The following is a 24,194-nucleotide window of genomic DNA, read 5'->3' as shown; positions in this document are numbered from 1 at the left end:
ATTTGGCCAGCCTATGGCCCTCACGCCCCCGAAGCAGGCAGTCACTGCTAATCCCCCACCATCCCTGCGTAATCCCAGACAATCCTGGGCTAATCCCAAGTTGATTCAGGGGCACTCCCAGCTGGGTGTCTCACAGAGAGCCATACCAGGTCACCACAGACGCAGTGGGCAGCCTGGAAATGCTATGATCCTATAGTAATACAGCATGAGGGGAGTTTGTGATGTGGGAAATAGGGACACTATAAAACCCTTATATGATGTAGTGGTAAACTATTATTAATGTTTGTGTGCGTATTTTAGTGGATGATGAGGCACTGAGTTGATGGTAACCATATTTTTATGCCTCCATCAAATCACCTACCTTTACTCTGTGCTCTGTCCTTGAGGTTGGCTTTGCCACATTTTTACCCCTACGGGTTGAATAGAATAAAATTGAAAACTTTATTATGTATTAAATATTCATAAAATGGAAATTCTCTTTCAGCCCCCTGGCTTGCTGAGGCAGACGGATGAAGCCCACAGAAACATACAATGACAGAGGAACACACACATCATACGCCTGGGTCCAGGAAGCTACTTCCTATTCAAATCATACCCCTTTAATACAATGGGCCTAGTGGAGAGGGCTCTAAATAATGAATGAACCAGTGGCTGAGCTTATGCAGAGAGATCTACTGCCGGGTCTCCTAATACTGGAAAGAACAGATGGAGTCATAAGTAGTGGTGTGACTCTTTTGTTTTGTTATCAGGAACATCCACCCTCATCAGTCTAAAACAAAACTAAATCAGGCTGTGAGGAGTTAATTCAGCTATTAAGTAAAAGAGGTCAAGGGTAATAGTCTATGGACCAATCAAAGCCAATTAAGGTGACTGAGGCTTTCTCGGTTGCATGGAAAAAAATCAGCTTGGGTTCAACTCTCATTAAGGCCTAAAATCCTGATAGCTGATTTAGATATTTAGACAATAGATACCAAGCCACAGGATAGGACTCTTTGTTCTCAGATTAAAAGCTTAGGCTCTTTACAAATAAAACTGACATGCTGACACGTTTTCCACAACACACAGGTGGAATAAGCACTAGGAGGGGTTTCCATTGGCTATGGGAAGGTATTATGTTCAAATCAATGAGACAAAGAAGTGCACAAATCTAATATAACAAATTATTGCTCAATATTTTTTGATGGGATGGATTTAAAATATATCATTTTACTGTAATGACTTCTTTAAGAACTATTCATCTGGTTCTTGGAAATCTTACAATGCCAATCAATTACTCTACTATTCTCCCTCTCTTCAAACTCAGTTTGATTCAGGGACTAAATAGGCCTATTTAGAGCTGAGAATCAATGAAGTTTAATGGCTATCAGTGCTGAGGCTTAGCACGCATCAAGGACTGTCTAACTACACAATACACCTGCATTATGATGCCAATATAGGAGCTCATTATACCATGGCCCCTGCTCACACAATAATGTCTAACAGCTACTGGCTTGTGATTTAAGTGACCACTTGCCCAAATTGGCTGGATGCCCAACTGTGATGCCACTCCCAAGATGTCAGTCAGGCCTTGACACTGGGGGCAGATGTAGTATGGGGGTTGTTATGTTGGGCTCTATGAATCTAGGATAACCTGACTAACTGGCATGGGTTCAGCTGTGCTGTAAGGTACAGCAGAAGGACCCTGAGCGTAAAGGGAGGGAATATAGAAGTACCACAAGGGGCCCCCCCAAGCCGCACAAAGAAGTGCCCTCAAAATGCCCCCACACACCCATCCCCCTCCAAAAGGCCTCCATCAGAATCCACTCAGGGATTTTCCCGCTCATACACAGAAGGATGAGGAAACAGGTCAAATGGTTTATAGGACCCATCTTGTGGCAACGGTGCACTCATTCAAACAGAACTTAGTGAGAAACTAAGTACTGTGAATGGGGTCTGGGAACCGGCAAAAAGAAACCACTCACCCGATTCAAACAACCTCAAGGGTGAAGCAGTATGGAGCGCTTGCCCAGCTAAGAACACAGCAGCTGTTCTTGTAGTGGCACCGGGTAAAGCCGTTTGCCACACTCGACTGGTATTACCAAACCATTTCATGCAGAATGGAGCCATTATGTATTGTCAAAGGGTATCCCTCTATGGTGCACATTCATTTGATAAGCCTAAATCAAGGGGGAGTAACAGAAGCGCTAACTGTGTTTATTGTGATGCTGTTTTTGCCTGTGCAGAAGGCAGGAGGGATCAGGGGGAGGGGAGGTTTCAACACAAGCAGTTTTGTTCAGTGCAGGAATGAGTTTTGTCAGCTAAGCCTGTCTCCAGGCTATTGGTGGAAATTAGCGCCAGCTAAATATTCGCTTTCCGTGATTGATGTCACGGCTCGTGTTGTCCCTTTGAAGGGAAATAAAGAATTTAGAGCCATGTGGATTAATAGGGACAGGGTTGGGGGAATTTTATGTGTCTGAGGGGGACTTGAAGAGCGACTGAAAGGCCTAATGGCTGCACAGATATGGCACAATGAAGCTGCGATGATATGGTGTATCAGGGATAGAAAAAAAGACAAGTGAGACTATGACAGTGAGTACAAGAAAGAAAATTGGAAATTGTTTGTGTGTGTATGTGTGTGAGCGAGTATGTGTGAGAGTGAGAGAGAGAGAGAGAGAGAGAGAGAGAGATGTAGCTATTTGCCTGAGAAGCCCAGAGTCAGATGATTAAAATCCCTTTAGGAGGCTTCTTTAAGAGAGACAGATGGGCAGACAGGCCTGTTTTGGAATGCAATCAAATTGAAAAGATTAAAAAGGAGTCTCTTTTATTAGGAGGTGAGAAACAGTTACTTCTCTGCCACATGCCATCATCGCCTCCACAGCAGTGGTCACGACGGCATTGGCATGCAATTCACATTGCAGGCCTTGTTGAGGAAGAAATAAACCTGGGATTAAGAACCACATACATCTTAGTGTATCACTGTGGGGTCTCTGAGGATTGGCACCACTTGTAATTTCTACATCTTTTTCACAGAAAAAATGTCAAAAACTTCAAGCCCTCATGCAGGATCATTACAGGAGAAGCTAAAGGCTCACCGAGAGCCATCCTTTAACGGAAGGAATTTTCACTTAATCTCAATGCAAATCTGAACAGGTACAATTCAAATGTGCATTCCCTTGACTGCCACTGTACTCGAATAGACAGAGTTTGCACAGTAGAGTGATTCAAGCACTGTGAAAGGTGCTCTGTATCCGACCCCATTATTCTACAACACTGCAGGAGTGCCATTTATAAAAAGGCTTAAACTGGAAAGCAAGTGTGTGGTAGTGTGTCTGGTAGCCTCAGATCAGGAAGTGGCTGTGGAGAGGAGTGTAATGGAGTTGGTAGGGGATTCCTGCCTGACTGTGCACTAATTGCAGCCAATGGCTGGCGACTCATCAGCCGTGCCCACCCTGGCGCCAAGGGAAGGTTTGGCATTGGGGTGGCCGGGTGTAGGACAGAGAAAGGCTGCTGCAGCTTTGGTGAGTAAAAATAGATGCTGACAGATTAGTAGAGCATCTGAGACCCGGATAGGGGATCGGAAAATCCGCTCGCCTGATGCCAGAGATGGTGTGTTTCCGGTGGCCGCAAAGGGGACACAATATGGGCATCACGTCTGACGCCCACTCACAAAACAGAGGAGTCTCAGAAAGGGTGAGCACGTGCCACAGTATAGCCCGGGTGCGGTTTTTCCACTGGGACCTGCAAGGTGGGCAGAGCTCACACCCTCCCACAGAGGATTCACACAACAGGTGTTTGGGCTGGGCCACCTGTAGGGACGGCCGCCTGCTCGCACTTCACACCTAGTCTAGGGAGCAAGCTAACATTTTCCACTGGGCTTGCCATGCCTTTGTTAAAGACCAACACGTTTCTGGGGAGGCTTTTACAGCTCTTTTTACAAGATCTGTAAGATATGCGTGCATGCAAGTGTGTGCAAGTCAATATGCATTTATGAGTGCCTGTGTGTCTATATTTGTGTATCAGTCCATTTAATAGGCAACAGGCACTGTGTGGATTTGATTATATTGAAACCTCCCTCTGCTATATACAAAGAAACTGTCAGCCAACAATGGAATCAATGCAGACCCAGGCTTTTTTCACACTCAGCCTCCACATAATCTCATTCATAACAATGAGAATCTCATTTCCTACATTCTAAAGGTCAGTGCACACCTCTGATCACACTTTAATAAAAATCATTCTCAGCGTTTAATTTAATTTCAGCAGAGCAGGAAACTCATAGGCGGCCATGCACATGGCATGCAAAATTCATCAGATCGTCCCTTTAATTGCTTCAATTTCACAGCATAGAGAAGAATGACCACAATCACTGAGAAGAAAATAATAATGCACAAATCCTGACCACAGGCACACACATTCAGACGGCACACAGGCACACACCCTGACAGAGAAAAGGCAAGTAGAGTCATGTCAAGTCAAGTGCCAGTTTTGATGACATTTTAATATAATAAGATTTTTTTTTTTTTTTAAATTGGACCAACACTGCAACATGTACTGCCTCCATATCTCTTTGTCATCACACATTTTAACTCTCACCTAAGTTGGCAAACTGTACCCAACAGCCGCACATTCGTGCTCAGCCGCACACACCTGTGCACAAACTCACTCACTCTCTCACACACATACATTACACACACATGCCAACATGACACAAAGCCTGGCACACCGGGCACACTCATTACCGCAATGCCAAGCTACCAGTTGCTAAGGAGACCTGTGGGAGAGGGAGGGTTCTTTGTTGTTGCCATAGCAGCCAGCTTGCTCCCTGCCAACTCTCTCCCTCGGGGAGAACAAGGCAAGAGGTGGGGGGTGAAGTGGGTAGAGGTAGGGGGCAGCGGTTTAATAGGGCTATGAGGTACAGAGGAACTTCATTAGCCATCAGTGTGCGGCGCACCAACCACTGCTCGCCGTGAATGCCTACCCACATTCTACACTTCAGCCTGCAGACTTCCACTTACTCACGCATAGCCCATACACCGCCACTTATTCATACACCTATATGGAGAAGAAGATGGAGAATGGCATGCTTAGAATTAAAAGCAGGGTTTAACTGCACAAGGGAGGGGTTGAGAGGGCAGAACTGGGTGAAGCACAAAAGTAGGGTCTTGAATGTGGGGGCCTGCTGGGAGAAGATGAGTAGCAGTGACCAAAATCACACAAGCCTAAAGGCTGTATGGAAACAATGCTCTCTGTAACTGTGTCTCTTATGAACCAACCATGACCTTCAGTGACAGCCTTTATCTTCCAAACCATAGAATAAGAGTGCAAACAGTCAGTCTTATGGTATTTATGCTGTGTATGTACATATATGTGCATGTACCACTGTGTTATATAGTAGAATATGCACATGCCTTTTCTGCACCCAGTGCAGCTATACCGCAGTTCCTCCCATTTGGCTTTATTTTACCTCATGGCATGCCAGTGGTAATACATGGATATTTTAAAATGCTGTTTTTGTATTTTCATATTGTTCTCTAATAGTTTGCCATGCATGCTAAAATACCAATAAATGGACAGACACTAAAAAAAAATATACATAAGCACGGTAGCACTCTGCTCAGCCACCCCTGACTCTCTCTGATACCTTGTTTTGTGTCCATTTTAAAACAGTGATTTGAATGTGAATGATGGTCTAAATGCTACCTGCTAAGGAAGCTGTTAAAAACGCGACGAAACTTTTCAAGCTTTTGATGACATTGCATTTTTGACCATCCATCACAGTTTTCAGATGTATCTGTATAGTGGAAATGTTTCATCTTACTGTGTAAAAAATCTCACTTCAGTTTGAATGGAAGAAAAAAATTGTGTCGTTAAAATTATCTATGTTGGCCTACGTGACCTCAGCTGTAAGGATAACATCAAGGAAATGATCTGTTTAATAGAAAAAAGAACTCAAGAAATTCTCCAGAAGTTCGATACATTAATAAAATGTGATTGTGTGTGACAAGTTTCAATCAACAGTGGCATGTTTTACACAGGCCTGCAGTTGTAAGTCTAAAAAGTGAAGGGCCTGAAAAGCTAAAAAGAAACGTCTCTTGCTGGACTGCTGCCAAGTGTCCTACGTTTGCCGTTTAAAAAGCTAGAAGGTAAAACAGAGTACCATCAGGATTAACTAAAATGGTCGACGTGACAATAACAAAGCAGAAAAGATATAGTACTTAAAAGATTTTCTTGGCTTGTCAAAATGATCAACCATTGAGATTCAAAAGCACTGCTTTATCGTAGATAGGAAGCCGCACAGAGATAAAAAAGATCTGTTTCAAAATGGATCCATGGTCATGCGGACATAGCCACAGAAGCAGGATGCTTGTGAAGTCAAGGAGAGGACTGCTCTCTAGTAGGGTCAGAGTGATTTCTGTATTCAGTAGCAGTGCCTCGAATATTGACATCCTGATAACCCATGATGCTCCTGGCTGCCTCAAATTCTCATATTTTAAGTGCCAGTGTACAGTATGAACGAGGGAGGGTATTGATTTGGTCTGAATGAACTCGGATTGTGTGTACGGTGAAGAAAATCACCCTCAACCCAAGCTGGGCCAGTTCATTGAAAACTCACAGGGATGCAGAATGAAGGATGGTGAGAAAAAGACACGACCGTCCAACTGGGAGGAATGAGGAGAAAGGGGAATTTACCCCTTCTCCCTACTACCCCCAACCTCCGCCTCTATCCGTTTCCTGAAACAAAAGGATCCCAATTAAGTCAGTTTGAGTTAGGGTCTTGTGTATGTGTGTATGTGTGTGTGTGAGTGTGTGTCGGTAAAAATGCGAATCCAAATCATGAGTGCATATGCAATAAAGGGAAATGGGGGGCAACGCATTGGAAGTTGCGGAGACTGTCTGAGAGGAGGAGGAGGAGGAGGAGGAAGAGGAGGAGGAGGGGGTTCTGGGGGGGGGGGGGGGCAAGCTCTCACTCTCTCTCTGTCTCTCTCTCTCTCTCTTTCGCTCTCTCTTGTTCTAGCCTAAGAGGGCCAAACTTGCTCTCAGCTCCTCGACGGGAGACGCTGAAATATTAATCGCCACGCTCCAGCCGCAGACTAGTGAACACAATCGCTTCAAACTCCCACCCTAATGAGTGTGTTCATGAATGGCTAATGTGCACAGATGGGGGGCTGATGACTGGATAGATCGCAACGGGGAGGTGAAGGAGGGAGATGAGGCAGGGAGGAGAAGGGGGGGCAAAGTGAAATTTCGGCGGGGAGTGGCGGTGGTGGTGAAGGGGTGCAGAGGCATGCCATGACCTTTTAAGAGCCTCCTGAAAACTTAATTAAGACTAGCCCCGCGCTACTCTTTCTCTCCCTTACCCCTTCTCCCACACACACACACACACACGCCTGCATACACACAATTTTCTATGATCTCTCATTCTCATTTTGTCTCCTCCAAGTGTATACCGATTGTTTACCCTTGCCCTTAGCCCATAAACCAAACTGTGAGGCTGTACAATAGATTTCTGGGGATACAACTGACTCGCACACTTTTAGCAAACATCTCAGTTTCTTGATAGGGCTAGCGCACAGACCCGTGCAGAAATAAACAAAAAAAACACGAGTGCACATTAAAACTGCAGGAGCAGGTGTGTTTTTTTCCTCGCCCCCTACATGGATACAACTCAGAAAAAGGAAGGAACGGATCCAGAGTGTTTGAAGGAGCAAGGTGGTGAGCTCTTTCACCTTAAATACCATTCACCTCCACAGAGGAGGGAGAGTTACATCCCGCTCCTGGGTTGAATCCTAACTGAACCTAAACATGCTTGCAACATGGGGCGGCGAGGCCAAAGCACCCTTTCAGTTGGAGTTTGTTGCATGTTGAATGTTAATGCTTCACATGCAACTTTCATGGCCGAATCTGGCCTGTTCTTTCACCCTAGGGATGATTTCTACTTCAGTATCCCTCCCTCCTCATCATTGCATATTCTTTTCATCATTATTTCAAATATTGATGTCAGAATCATCTTGATGACATGTGGAGAGTAGCAGAAATGCGGGTTAACGCGTCTTCCCAGGACTCTCCATTACCATAGGGGCCACCTACGGATTAAGAGCACCCAGCGTGTGAATGCATATACATACACACAGCCTTGCATCTATATGCATACACTCACTGCATCTAATTAGAAGCTGTGACCTAAATCCTAACCTCTCCATTGCTGTTAGGACTGGGGACTGGGGCGGGAAAATGTAAGGTGCCTCATACAGAGAAGAATGGGAATGGAAAAGGATTGTACAAAGGGTAGGTGGGTAAAGTTTTTATGTAACAAATGATTAATCAATATATGGAGGACACATCAAGGCAGAGGCGCACTGAGAATGAACGAGGCTGAGGAAGAAGACAATGAGATAATCTGGAGGGAGCATCAAGTAATACAGTGCATGTCATACATTTGATGCAGAACCTACTGAATATTGTGAAACTCTGCAGCTTATATTTCTAGGATGTCCCCATGTATTTGGACCACAGGCACAGATTCTAACTTGAAAATTAGCAGTGTAGCAAGATATTCTGTGCTCATTGTGCTTTATGGGGTTGAGCTCAAGAGAGATCCAAAATTTCACTCAGCTGTCAACGGAATACTTGAATGCATTTATCACAGTTTGTCTAATTCTGTCGTCTAAATTGCAAAACTTAAGTGCAGTCAAACAACAAATCCGCTGTACCTCAATATTCTACTTAGCTTATTTTCTCCGTGCCAACCATTCTGTATCTATGATGAGCAGTTCTTAATTCTGAACTCTGCTCTCAAATTGTTCCTATTGTCTTTATATTTTTCACCATGTCTTTTATTTAGAAATGCATCAAATCCCTCACGCCAAAAGAGATGCTGGTAGCAACATTAACTGTCTAGCTGTGCCTCATGTTTACCTTGATGGCCCGTGTCTGTCCATCACGTAAAGGTTTCTGAGGACAGGCATATTTGCAATAAGTGTACTGTTAGCACCACCAGGGGGTTCTGTTTGTATGCAGAGAAAGTGATGGTCCCATCCGCGCACGAATACACATCGGTCAGCATCTTTTGCGAGAGCCGATACATGTATGTGAGGAAGAGCTACACCTCTATATGTCCTGTGTGTGTGTGTATGCCACGGCGCTCCTGGATGGGGGCTGCAGCGTTTCCGCCTGAGCGCGACTGTCAGTGGGCATCACTCAGCCCTGCAGTGTGGCAGGACGCGAGGATCATTAGTGGAGACGGAGGGAGCGAGAGAGGGGGCAGAATGGAGGAGAGTAAAGGAGAAAGGGGGAGAGAGGGGCAGTGACTGTGTGAGTCGAGCAGTGTGTCTTAATATCCGTCTTGAGAGCATTACACACACGGCAGTGCACTTTCCTCTCAGTCACGCAATCGCCCCACCGCAAAGACCCCAGCTCAGCCCCCTCCGCTGTCATTTTCTCCCCTCTGTCACTCTCCTCCCCTCCACCCATCTTAGCCTCTTTCAACCTGCATCTCTGATTGACCCTCTCTGTCCCTGCCCATATCTCTCAAGTCGTGCCCTCACTTAAGCATGGCGGGTTGCAGCTTTTCATTTCCCCAGCTCCAGATTTATCCATCCTACTTCCCCTCTTCGCTTACATCTTTCCATCTCAGCCCATTGCTCCCATTTTTACCCACTCTGCGCCGCACAGCCGATCTTCTCCTTGCACTAAGCATCATTGCTACTTGACCTGCTCTTAACCGCAGCAAGGTGAAACAACTGTTCTACACATGTGAGACATAAGCTCTTTTCACTTCTGTGTCTTCCTTTCTGTCCCCTGCTGTTGTTCGTGGCAGCCCTTCACTCCTTCATCCATCAGATTATTCATTTGTACATTAACCCATCAATACTTCTGTACTTCAATGTCCTTCATGTACCAATCCACCAACAGCCTTTTCCTCTATTATTTCCTTCACTTTCTCTCTTTAGACAGAACAATCCCTCTGATCTCCTTCTCCTCCAGGTGTTACGACCTGTGCTGCAGCGCCCTATGCCGAATACCAGAATCAACATGTGTGACATTTAAACAAACAGAATTGCTTCTACAAAGTTAGCTGCTTTAGCGCAAGAGCTAATTCTCCTCTTAGTTTGCTCACTCAGTAGGTTTCCAGGTTCAGGGATCCATCTGTTTGCTTTACTGTCGTAGAATTTATCACACACAGATTAGGCCTATTCTGTAGTATGTTTGTCCCAGGGAAACCCTGGTGAGCTTGCTGTTGGTAGCGAGAGTAGTTCAGCATTACAGCCCTGCTGATAACAACAGCTCAACAGTATCATGAGGTTAAGCGAAGCATTCTGGCCCGATGCCAGCTCAGCCAAAAGACTGAAGAGTTTCAGGTGGTTTGGAGGCAGAGACTGGAAGGAAATTGGACTGTGAGCATTTTGCAAATATTGTGGAATTTTTCCACATACATACAAGAGGAGAGTCAACATATGTAAAATCTACTTGCATCAATTAAAATCTTTAGTCCTAATCATGATTCCAGACACTCACTGCCTCGGTGGTGTACAAACAAAACTCCACAAACATGCATTCACACACACACACACACACAAAAAATCCTTGACCCAGGCCCCACCCCCTCCGATGGCCCCCGTGCACTTCCTTGCCACTCATCTAGATCCCTCCCCAGCCGGTCTTTGGGCATGGATCACTTGTAAGGATTTGAGAAAAGACTTCACTAAGATGATTGCTAAAATGAAGGGGGCAAATTACCATTGCACAACTGCGTAAAAAAAAACATCTCGGGTCGTGATTTGCCTTATGTAATAGATTGTGCGTATGTGTGTGTGTGTTCCCGCAATACGGCCCCTCTCCCCCACTGCCCCAACCCCACGCCATTTACCCATTTTGCGCTAATTGAGGGATCTTTTTTCGGAAGCTGTTATTGCACGCATTTAATTATTTATTTTGACGGGAAGCAATCTGGTGGCTAGTGAAGAGATCATGAATGTGTGTGTGTGTGTGTAAGAGAGAGAGAGAGAGAGAGAGAGAGAGAGAGTGGTAGCAGGAGCCAGAGCAAGAGTAGGTCAGCGTAGCTTTTTGGGTAAAAGTGTGTGTGTGAGTGTGAGGGCAGAGCTACAGTAAGTTATCTGTACTGTATGTCTGCGTGCTTTGCATGTATGAACAGTAGCTATATAAGAAATTTACTTTGCGTGCTTGTGTGCGTGCTTATGCGTGTGTGCATATGTGTGCATGCGTATTGCATCTCAGAGTGCATGGCTTTCTGAGTGCAATGGGACTGCACTAATGGACGCACACTTGAGCTGAAGTGTGCAGAGTGTAGCTGAAGTGCAGCCAAGTCTAGTTTCCAGTCCTGCTTGGAAGCCCTATAATCTACTCTCTACTATCCTAGCTCTCTCTTTTCTCCCTCTCCATTTTCCTCACTTCTAACTCCTTGTCTTTCTATCTCGGTCTCTCTATCAATTTAATATTTTCATCCCTCCTTCATCGACTGAGCCAGACGCTCCCGTCTCTGCAGTGTCTCCCTCTTAAATCTTTTTATCCTGGTTCTGAAAATGAAGAGACGTGGGTGAGCGTCATCTCTGGCTGGATGTGGACCCCCCCACCACCACCACCACCACCACACGCACACACACACACACACCGTGAAGAGAATGAAATAAGGGAAGACGACATGTAACCACCAGTAGTCTTGACCTTTATCAAGCCCCAGCCCCCAAGGCATGGTGAATGAGACATTAAGAAAATGACTGAGCATCATTTACCCCTACTTACACATACACACATCTGGCCCACTGGCCAGACTGAGCAATGGCTCAGATGCCTTTTACCTGGACCGGCCCGTTTCTGAATGTTGAGGATAAGCTAAAGCCAACTGATCAAACTGGTGATAACGTTTATATATTCTACTGCACTTTAAAAAAGAAAAGGCTTGATTGTTTAATTGTGATTGGTCCGAGCACTTCTGTGAGTGCTAAGTCCTGTTGAGAATTGATGTTTCATTATAAACCAATGGCACAAATAATGCATCAGCCTCTGAGATAACGTTAAACCTGTGAGGACAAGATGCTAACGATGACAGTCTCATCCAATCTGTATTTCTTATAAAAGATCATTTCCCTGTATCTTACGTTTTTCCTTTCTTTGTATTTATTTTTTTTTCCCCTGTGTGCACGTGCACACGACTGGCACATATGCATGTGTGGCCACCCTTCTACTCCAGTCAATCAATGAGCAGAGACAATTCCCCGAGTGACATTTACGGAGAAGAAAGAGAGCCATTTATCACTTTAGTTTTGGGATAATAAAAGAATGACTGAATGAGCCAGTGTGTGTGTGTGTGTGTGTGTGTGTGTGTGTGTGTGTGTGTGAGGGAGAGAACAGGCGAGAGAGAGGGAGCGCTAAAGATGAAAAGGGGATTTCAAAAGCACATGAAAGGAGCAGGAGAAATGAGCGAGGGAAGAGGGAAATGAGTGATAAAAAGGGTACTTTGTGGGGAGGACTGAGAGTGTGAAATAGAACAAGGGAGGAGAGAAGAGAAGGCCGCGAGTGACTGACAGTGAAAAAGAGAGTACGAAAGAGAAGGGCAGGGGGGAAAAAAAAGCCCGGAGTACAAAAAAAAAAAAAGGCAGAGACATAGGCAAGGGGATAGAAAAAGGCTTTTGGCGCAGAGAGAAAATGAAGAGGAAAGAGGGGAAAGACGAAAAAGGGGTCCAAGAGGAAGGCAGAAAGGTAGAGGAGACAGTCTGGAGACAGAGCGAGGCAGACGTGCTGGGTTCATTCAGGGCTATGAGCAGAGTCTGAGTTCAGACCTCACACGGTCAGCATACTAAACACCGGACCCAGTGTCCTGACCCAGATTCATGCCTCTGACATACAAATCCAAACGTGGAGGGAAGAATTTCACCCCCTGCCAGGCCATAGCTTCCCTCGTACACACAAAAACACACACATGCCTTCTCCCTAGCTCCCAGCTGGTCTCAGAGTCACCTCATAACCCAACAACCTCACCCCAATCCTGTAACCTCCCCACACAAATGCTGGCGCCCACGCAGATTTGCTCGCACATAAGTTGTTTTACACGTACAAATGGGCAGGCCCGCAGAACCACGCATGTGAAGTGGTTTCTGTCCAAGGTCACTTTCAACTTTCCAGTTCAGGTGAGCTGACATTGCAGCTCAGAGGGGTGCTAACCAGACGCCACCCGAGGTGACCTCCACAGCTCCATCCATCAACAGCGGATGCGTGGTTCGGCCGCAGCATATCCACCAGCCATTAGCATAACAAGCATCCTTCCTGAACATAACTCTTGTTACTCCTCTCCGCTGCCCTCCTTTTTTTTTCTATCCACCTGCTCCAATCAGTCAGCGTTAACTACATTTCTCTTTGTGAGGCGGCTCCCTCCATCACTCGCCGGGACCGCCAAGCTCAGGTAAACTGATCGACGGCCCTCGCACGCTCCACTTTCCCCTCCCACAATCCTTTGGCTCGTGACAGCGGCTTGATGGACAGGCACAGAGAAGCGAGAGACCCGGCACATGGCTGCCAGGAAGGGTCTGGAGATGGAGCGTTGTGAAATACACCGTTTACCTCGGCGTACATCATCCCTTTCTCAGGGACAGACGTGGCAATATGCGTGCACGTAAGCACACACATTTACACACATGCACACAGCCATCAATCCCTTGCATACAGGAAGAGATATCAGACGCAGAGAAAAATTGAATTAGGAAATATGGGCAGTGTGATTTGTGGGAAGCCATTTTTGAGGTTGGGAGAGAAATACGGCTTGGAGCGCACTTCATCTTATGGCGCGAGCAAAGAGGAAGGAGCATCTGTGTTGTTTATCTAAAGCCCCCATCAAGTTACAATGGCTGGATTTGAAATATTCATATAGCTACATGTATGACAAGATCAAGCCCATTATGTTGCTCTCTCTGCGGGGCTTCAGTGAATGGACTGAATGGAAGCCCATCAGTCAGTGTAAATTATGAAGACAAGATACATTACATAAGCTTATAGATGGGCATGAAGAGGAATATTATTGCAGCATGACATCAATCATGGCAACACACGTTCTATAGTGTCATCAGTATGATAATATCCAATAGGCTAGTTCAAGGATAAAGCCACCATTATAGTATTTCACAAAGCCTATAGAGAAAGGAAACCATATTAGGCTTTGTGTATTGTGCATCATAAGCCATTATATAGCTCATGTTTTAGATGGCTCCATCACTATACACATGGTACTTGAATCTGTATGTAACCTACAAGGCCCCTTATTGGTTGAGGTTATTGTTACGGTGAATCAACTAATTTCCAGGTTTTATTTAATTAATAATGATATAATACTAACAGAAGCAGCTAAACTTCACATTTGAGAAGCTGGCAACGAAACAAAATGTTTGGCTTTTTTTTATTATTATTGCCTTATAAATGACAAATGAATGACATTTTGTTTCCACTCTCCAACCTGCAACATCGACTTTCAGGTTGCGTCTTTGTTGGCCAACAACGCCAAACATTCCATCGTAATGCCCGTACAGTGTACGGCCTGTATCTAATCAGAAATATATGAGGCACATCTTTAAGTACACATAAAAATAGCATTTTCATAGTATGTTGCGCTATTAAGGTGCACGCTAATACGGAGCAGGCTAGCCAAGGGCTGTCTCGCTGTGATAGGGGTGAGTACTGGAGACGGAGCAGAACAGAGTGGAGCAGAGCAGGCCCTGTAGTGGTGGAGAAAAAGACAGAGAGAGTCAACCCAGCGTGACTACCGCCTGCCTGAGTGGAGCAGCCTGCCTGCAATTAAGGTGGAATCAGGGAGAAATCTGCGCTGCCTTGATAATGAGCCTCGTCTGAATTATTAACGAGAGCTGTTCCCCCGGGACCTGGGCTCCCACTGAGCCCATCAACCCCCCCCAACACACCCACATGCACACAGAGACACGGACGCACACTCATACGGGGAGACGAGCAAGAAGCGCGCTCAGAAACATCCGCGCGCGCAGCAACAATCACACATTATGCACATTGACACAGATGAGCAACAAGCATGCCGCTGCACACAGAGAGCAAAATTTCCAGTACCACGAGGGCTGACACATTTTATTCACAGCTGAATATCCACATTTGTAATACAAATATTTCTCGAGGACAAAATAACTCCATTCACTAGCCGTCACACTTTTTTTCTTTAAGAATACTTAAACATAGCAACTGACTGAAAGGAAATGTCAAACATCTCACATATCAGAAGAACCTTTTAAGGTGTGGATCTTATCCATTCAGCCTGTAATTTGGAATCAAGCATTATGCATCTACACCTGGCATTTTCTTAACCACATTACATTAGGGAGCAGTATACTGAGGCATTTCATTTAAAGACCAGTCATTACAATGAGTCATTCAGTGTGCATTAGTCATTTTGGAGAGAATTTATGGTCATGAATGAAAAATGCTTGATTTTGAGTCTTAGCTTTATTGTTGTTCAGCAAAATCTCTTAACTAGTAGAATATTAATACATGGATTTATTTATTTTTTATTAATAGGAAAAGACAAAGGGATGGTGGCGTCAATAGCAGGTGGCTGGAGGCTAACTGAGTAGGAACACTGACTTTTGCTCAACCGCGCTGAAGTATGGGTATGTGTGTCCAGCAGCACTACCGTGACTCCCTCTGCTCCCTTCCCTCCTCTCCAGCTTCATAGCTTGAAATAAAAAGATGTGCTCTAATCACCCAGCATCAGTTTAACACTCCAAGCCCCCCAACCCCAAGTCCAGTCTCCATGGCATCAAACTCACACAGCCTCGGAAAGAAACCCACACCACATTCAGTCCCTGCAGCTGCGAATGGTTTTGCCAAAAAATCCACGAGCGCCTACCAAACAGAGCGACGCCTTCCACACCGGCCAATCGCCGGGAGTCAGACAGGTTTCATGGCGAATCAGGCGGAAAAGCGGCACCGCAGAAAGTCACTTCCACACCCGGTCAGCCCCCCTCCTCTCCCAAAAAACGTCTCACCCCACCCAAGAACAGAGTGTTCCTCCATGGGTGGTTTGTTGAGGCACAAGAGATGTGTGCGTTTTGTGCAAATGTGTGTGCCAGAAGGAATAGTGGAAACCATCACCCTAAATAGTGCAATGGGAAATTTCTCTATGCTTCACTATGCTACTGGGGGGGGGGGACGAACAGAGTATTTAATATTCTGAGAAATGTCACCAAACGAGAAACGCAGGGGGGGGAAAAAAATGCAAAGCCATGGGTAATAGGCTTGGTAAGAAATGCTTCAACAGCTGAAGTTCAGTACAGCTGAGGAGAACATCCAAATTAGTTCAACCCTGTCGAATTGGGAACTTGACGGTCTCATCCTCCAAACGACCCGGTAGCTGAAAGGAGTCGAGCTGGGTAAAATCCAGCATTGTTATCCTATTATCTCTGAGATAATGCGAGATATGAGATTTCTCTTGGATAAGAGGAGGCATGCTGCTTGAGGCAGTCTAGATCACTTGGCAAGATGACTGCTAAAGCTCAAAATCCTGACGCCATAGCTCCCTTGAGAAAGACTCCTCACCTCAATTGGCCCTTGTGCCTAAAACCACTAAGACAGAAAGAATGTATAGAATGCCTAATGCATGGAAAGATAGACAGAGCAGAAAAAGAAAGGCTGAGGATTAGAAAAGGGGGAGATAACATTGGCAGATAGAGTGATAAAGTGTAAAGTTATATCAAAGGCAAAATGATATTGTTTTTCATATTACCGTCTCCTGATTGCTGTCTCCCGTATTTGAATGCGTGCCCATGCTCTGGTAATTTGCATGTACATTAATCATTTTCAGTGAGAAATGAACTGCCACGGCTGCCTGAAGGCTGCAGAGGGAAAGGCAGTGAGAAAGGGTTTCTTGGCATCAGACACCCGGTTCAAGCTGAATATACTGCCTGAACTCAACCTGGCTCTGGGAAAAGGAGCCAAGGGGAGATGTAAGGTGTTCATAATCCTACACCATAAATCTGTCCAGCACGCATCATATGCTCTCATTTCGTGAGTGTGTAAGCGCGCACATGTGTGCGTATGTCTGTCGCGCTCTCAAATTACTCTCCTCCCCTGAGCCAAGACAGAGGATAAAATATGAATCAGCTGAAGTCTAGGATAGTTTCCAATCTCCCAAGACTCCCCAACCATCATCAAGTGACAGGAATATTCGCACTCGGAGATACAACAGACAGAATCGTGGCGCTCTACACACTGTTGGAAGTTTCAAGTCTCTCCGTGTCGTGTTAAGCTTCTGTCAACCACATTCCGCTTCTGTACATTTGACATTCATATCCCTCATATTTGTCAAGTGTCTCTCAGCTGCAGCTGTCGGAGCCCCTGCATAGTGACAGGATTATGAGAGTCTGTCTGTGTCTTTACCTATAAATCAATTAGATAAAGTGATATGATGTGGCCTTGTTATGAGGACTGCTGCCTGTGGAGACAAGGGTTATGCCCCTTTACAGAAGATCGTGCGTATACCTAGAGACATCTTTCTTTCTCTACTCTTTAATTGTATTCCCCACATGCAGTTTTGTCTTTGGTCGCTGCAACTTTTCTTTCTCTTTTTTGAGAGCCATCATTCTGGTGCATCTGATTTATGTCAGCAAGGGAAACCCCGTGACCCTGCTGGCCCTTGACAGACCTCTACCTAAAAACACTTTATAAATAACCGTCTAGTCACATTGGATTAAAGTGTCTGAGTGACTGCCTGGTCCCCTTGGTGACCTGCTGCACAATCCCCTGGCATCTGACTGCCCTAAGTGCCGGAAAAAGCCCTGGCACTGTAAACACCTTGAGGGAAAGTAATGGCAGAAGGAGACAATTCAACATAGCTGTTTCTTAGTTGTGGTGATACCTTATGCATATTACGCATATTTTAATATGTAAATACCTAAAAGTATTGGTGTATTATGGATTTTTGTATCCCATGCTGGCTTGTACAATAAAGCAAACCCCAGTGTAACAATGGCATCATCTAACCCCCTTGAAGTTAATGAACTATTGGACGCCTACAGGGCAATCCCCACACCAAGTGCTACCCCACCATTAGAGGCATTATGAAGTCAAGAGCGAGACTACGTACCATTCACCGCAGTGACATGCTGTCAGACCAATCAGAGGGCCCAAACACACACGCCTATAGAAGAAGACAGCCCTTCCCCCCCGCAACAGACCTCACAAAGACACACACACACAACACTGGCAACCCTGACGCTTTGTTGCAACAGACATGTGCTTCTCCCACGCACAAAATGCAGAATGCATCCACGTGCACTTGCGCATGCTCGCACTCAGATATAACTATCCATGAAAATGTAAAACATAACTGTTCATACGTTGGGTTCATTATCAGCTGCCAACTTTAGCTTCTGGATTTCGTTACAGAACACCAGAAGCTATATAGTTATACCCAGTGAATTTACCATCAACCCAGAGTGCAGCAGCGACTAGAATCCCAGTGGAAAGGGTAACAGGGTTCACAAGAACACAATTCTTCGTATCCTCCCTCCAGTAAGGAGCTGATTAGGAGGCAGTGACCTAACAATACTGCAGCCTTCCTAGAAGTCAGAAGCCATTAGGTATTTATAGGAGCTTAATGGTACTGTCTAGGTGTACTGGCTGTCTGGTGCCCATCATCACATCCTCTCCAGGAGTCACGGCAGCACAATCTGCTTTTCAAGATTCTTCTAGAAGCGCTATGCATGATCCAGGTTCAATAAACTGTCTCTAGAATTCTTTTTGGTCAACCCCTAACATAAACCCTCTACCCCTCCACCCTCAAACCTCCCACTCACGCTCCAACGTTATACCACTTAATTTCAGTTTATTTCATCAGCAGCTTAATTCTTTTATGTTTTTCCCCTTTATTCACCACAACTGAAAAAAAAAAAAAAAAAAAAAGAGAGACCGTTTTGCATCAAACGCTTTGCTCGTGCATGATTTTGTTGATTGGGATGAAAATATAGTGGATGACACAAGTGGTGTTTTCCAACTCAGAAATGCTGCTGTCAAATATAATTGCCCAATATGATTATATTAAATTATATGTATCTGAGTGTGCACCTGTTTTGTGCACGAGCGAGAGGGGAGGCAGCAGGATTGCGGGTTCACGGGCTGAATCTGAACATGTGGACTTATATTTGTCGAACGTTGTCTTCTGAGCTGTGATACTGCTGTTAATTGCTGGTGAAAAGAGGTTTTTATCTCTTAACTATCTTAAATGAATAATCTGCATGTCAAATTTCTTGTCATATAGTGCACAGAATACAGAAATTTCACAGGGCTCTAACATGTCTATTGCAAGAGCAGGCAGCTTCATCCAAAACAAGTGTTTTACTGTACATACATGTATGCTGCTGAGTGACAGCATTTCCATCTGTTGCTTGTGTGATTCCTGTACGTAAGCTTCACATGTGACTTCTGAGTGTATGTTTACATTACCACTCAGACCAAAACCAGGTCAGGTCTGTTACCGACATTGCGGCTGCCTGCTTTAAACGACTTACCTAATCCCCCGTCATTACCTGGAATGGGCCCCATGTCTCGCCTGTGGCCTGAAATAGTCCAGGACCTCAGACTGCCACTGTCAAGCCCCCTAATTTGCAGTTTCATAAATAGCAGAGTGGGACTTTGGCGCTAAACATAAAGAGGCCCTGTGGTGGAAGACTCCTGGTGCGAGTGCAGAGCGAATGAAACGAAGCCTACCTGGAGACACACCTCACAGTAGTCAGTTCAGTTTAATGGGACAGGCTTAAAGCAGCAGTCAGGTGCTATGTGATTAAGAAAGAGGCCAAAAGAGGAGATTCAACTCTGACTTGGGACAGAGCTTACGTTATGCAACACCGATACAACAAGTTGTGACAAAAGGCTGATTCCTAGAGCTGAATGCAAGTTTGAAGGCATGCCATTACTGTGGTCTTTGATTGTAGATGATGATATCAGCGACACATCTAGATATTTCTGGATGAGTAGGATGCATGAAGCATGGCAAATTCAGTTCTTCTTCTATGTATTTTGTTCAAATACTGGATATTTAGCAACAATCATCACAGGCATGGCTTTTAGAGTCTTATCTGAATCCTTTCCAGTGGTCTTGCTTTAGAAAAACTAAATATTCAGATCAGTCCATTACTCTGATGACTGACAATGCGCGCACAAATAACTATACAGCCCCTACCTTCTTTACTTTCTTGTACACTGACAATTCACAAGCAAACTTAGCATCTGCTCTCGGGGCTCAAACCAGTTAAGTTGCACGATCAGGACAAGCATGGCTGCCCTGCTGATCCCTCTGCCCCTTCTCACTGTCCTCAGATGGCTATAATGAATAGAAACAAGATGAGGCTGGGAGCAGAGGCTGATAACATGGGCAGATGTCCAGGAGGTTACTCTAGGCTCTCAGCCAGACAGGCAGCGGTAGCGGACTGTGGTCAGTTGCGGACACCCCTCGGAATATTAACATTGCGGACAGCTGACCTGTGATCTCCTACAAGTGTCAGTCTGTTGATTCTTAGCTATGTTTTAAACAGAAGACTGGACAAAAGTGGGCGTTTGTGCCAACATGCCCACACTTCTCTATGTATCGGCCACATTTATCTGCAGCTGATATGGAGTTAAATCATTAGCTGTGGTCCTGCCCCTGCTGAATAGATTTCATGCCCTACTACCAACGCTCCTGCCCAGGCTCTCAGCAGCTGAGACGAGAAAAGCCTTGTTAGACTCATAGCAAGTGTCACCACTCCAGCCCATTCCACTGTGCCATCAGTGATGTATTAGAATGACTGACGGCAGTAATGAACTAAGACAAGATAAGGCATGGCACCATTCATGCGTAACCGACATGGAATCCCACGGTGACATGTGCAAGGCAGGATGGGTGAAAGAATCATAATGGTTTATTGAACGTGCATAATAATCAATATCATCAGTGTAATTAACACATCGATAACCTCACCATGTATCCTGTGTTTGTTTCTTACCTTCCAGCCAGCAGAGCTATTACTGTCGCCCTTATCCTTGAAATAGGGCACATAACGGACCATCCAGTCGTATATCTGTGACAGCGTGAGTCTCTTTTCTGGGGTGCTCTCAATGGCGCGGGTAATGAGATCCGCGTAGGACTGGTTCCCCCACGCGTTCCGCCGCGAAGATTTGGCTTTGCGCAAGGGTCCTGTCACATCGAGCGCCGCGCCAGCCAAGCATGGGTGCGTCGCGCCCGTGGGTGCCAGGGCGCCGGCTGGATGCTTCAGGTCTCCCGGCGTTCCGCCCACGAGCCCCGCTCTGCAAGCCGGGACGTCCTCCGGTTCCACCTTGATATTGGCCAGAGGAAGACCTCCGCTCACCTCGTGTCCGCCGGGGAAATCCTGAGGGCACGGTAGCGGCCAGGTGCACGAGCGAGGCCGGCTTTGCGGCTCGAAATCCGAATCAACCTGATGAGCGTCTAAATCGTCGTCCTCCATCATCAACATTTACCCTTCAGTTGATAATGGAATAAATCAAAAACAAGAGGAAGGGAGGAAAAGCACCTCCACGATTCACGTATCCCACGGTCTTCAATACCACTTCACGTTGGAATTTGCCTTGTAATACAGCTATTACGCTCAGTCTCAATCGATAAGCGGCAATTCAGCGGAGTAGGAGAATCATGATGAATGCAAGCAAAATCACAGCCTCGCGTGTAGAGACAAGAGAAGTAATAAAAGTAATAACAATTTTTTGTCCATTTTACCCAGGGTAAATAACCAAATGGCGATTGAAATGCTTCTTATTTGACAGTCTACATCACCTTAATACGCTCAATCTCGAACGCGTGTCAGAGTCAGTCATGGGGGCTTTTCATTCCAGTTGCAGCAACAGATGATATTTCAGATAAGGAGCGAAGCAGCCGTCGATAAATCCTCCACAAGACAACGGGAAGAATCGGAAAAGAGGGGCAAAAATCACCAGGGCTGCGCGGAGAGCATCCACCGAGGCGTTAATGCGTGATTACCGTGAATTATTAAATCTTCCAGTCTGCACGGATTAAGCTGGCAGCGGCACATTCAAGTCCATTCAGCCTGAACAGCACCCAACTGTCTGCAATTATAATGAAGAGGCGTGCGCATGTGACGAATCGATAAATTTCCTGTCTGAAAAAAATATATAAAGGGGTGGGAAAAAAAAGTCCGGCAATCAAATCTCGCAGCCACTTGTCAGGAATGATAAAATTGGCTTTTATCACACCCCCTCTTGCTCCTCTCTATCACCCCTTGCCTTTTCTCACTCTCTCAGATCCCACACATGTTCTCATTTGCTTACAACTCGTTCCGTCGATGTGAACCGCGGATGACGCGCCGGCGCTGTATAGTAGAGATGCTGCCAATTGGAGTGCGCTCACGAAATCAATACTCCCCAAACATGATTACAGCGAAATCCCGAGCTATCTCTCTCCCTCTCTCTCTTTCTCGCTCCCTCTCCCTCTCTCTCTCTCTCTCTCTCTCCCTCTCCCTCTCCGCTGTCTCAGTTACGAATGAAGGAAGCAATACACAAATTCTAAATCAAAACTCTGCATAATGATCTCTCTGGCGGAGCGTCACATGGCGCTTTCTGTGCCAACCTCCGTGCCCAGACGCGATAAAACAAGACAATGTGAAATCCACAGGAGGAGGAATTCCTGCACAATATCGACACTGGCCTTTGTCTTTAAAAATAGGCTACTGTCTTTGTGCGTAACGTATTGCCCCGTGCCCAGCGTTCAAATGCCCTCCGGGGAGAACTGACGGTACACGGGCGGTTTCACCTCCGCTGATTATTTGCGGGCAATACCTCAGTGAGTGTAATTTTCTATGCCGATTAGTCAGATTTAGTTCAGATTAACAGAGATTAGGTAACCCTAGATTTTAATCCGGGAGGGTGAAATGGGGCTGTTGAGAGGCTAGAGTGGACAAATAATTTCTGCTTCAGACTGAGGAGAAAGAAAAGACTTGCATGTTATCACCCCAAATCGCATTCACCTTAACCACAACGCCACTCAGCTCTCGCAGATTGATCCCATGGGTGAGTAATTCTGCTGCTGCATGAAGGGTGGTGTGGGTGATTCCAACCCTCCATCCCACCACCAATGTTCCCTCTAATTTTTCATGTGTCTGGGCATACACAAAAACTCTGTGAGTACACTGTGGACCACTGTGAGCAACATCACACGTGCACGCTGGGGCCACACACCAGTATCACACCTGTCCAAAACCTGAGATCATAGCAAGTTACATAGTTTATCAAAAGAATCCCATTATAGCAGTAATTTTTTACCTATATATTATATTCATCTATTTATTGCGCATAGTGCTGTCTGTGATGTGTGTGTGTTGCTTGTATGTCTTTATGCCACTGTCAAAGACAATTTTCCATTTTATGTAAGTTTTATGGACATTAAAGAAGTCTAAGTCTAACTGTATAAATGAATATAAAACAATAGAAAGCAGAACATTCCTCTTGTAATAGCGCAATAAGAAAAGTTCAAACAGAAAGTTTGAGGAAAAGTTGTAGCTTTGTTGTCTTCTGGTATCTTCTTCACAAGCAACAGTACCTCGACCAATGAGATGAGCAGGATTCCCGCTGTCAGCTTATTGGTCACAGTTTACCGTAAATGTTCCTATAAAGCGCCTTGTTACTCATTAATTACATTGACATTTTACACGCTACTTTTGATTCTCACGGTAATACGGGACAAAGTGCGTCCTGTTTCAGCTCAATACGGGACGCGTACTTTTGTTTCTAAATACGGAACGATTCTGTTTTTCAAGGGACTGTTGGCAACCCCAAGTTTTGCAGAGCAGACCTTTCTCTCTCGAAAAAGAAAAATCTTACCCAGTGTCACCGCTGGTTCTTTGTTTGCACACACTCCGACAGCCATTCCATCTTAAAAGAACCACATTTAATTTTTACTTTGTCTTGGTGAGTGGATGCGCCACTGCCTTAACTCCGCCGCACTGTTAGCTAACCTGCAAAACACCGGCGCCGCGGTGGATATGGGGGGGGCACGTACTGTCATGATTGGCAGCGTAAGTGAACCGCATCATACCATTGGCTGGACAGCTGTCACTCACTGAGTTACATTGCAAAATGGTACATAAACAAATAATTTACTTGTTTAATTTATTTACAGTTCATGTTGGATTTTTTTATGCGCTGCATAGATTTTCTTGTGCGCG

General features: G+C 45.4%; 1 protein-coding gene across 1 annotated transcript in view; it reads right to left on the bottom strand.

Annotated features, from left to right (window-relative positions):
- Window positions 1–22,764, bottom strand: part of LOC311496311 (forkhead box protein O6-like) — a 28,983-nt gene extending 6,219 nt beyond the window's left edge. The window contains exon 1 of the mRNA XM_084556121.1: window positions 20,985–22,764. Within this exon, the coding sequence (XP_084412247.1) occupies window positions 20,985–21,473 (489 nt within the window). The 5' untranslated portion in view covers window positions 21,474–22,764. The remainder of the gene's footprint in view (window positions 1–20,984) is intronic.
- Window positions 22,765–24,194: the final 1,430 nt, after the last annotated feature.

The sequence above is a fragment of the Chelon labrosus genome (genome assembly GCF_963514085.1).
Source record: "Chelon labrosus genome assembly, chromosome: 12".
Lineage (NCBI taxonomy): Eukaryota > Metazoa > Chordata > Actinopteri > Mugiliformes > Mugilidae > Chelon > Chelon labrosus.
Note: the sequence above shows the minus strand (reverse complement) of the source record. Positions and strands in the feature narration are given on the sequence as shown.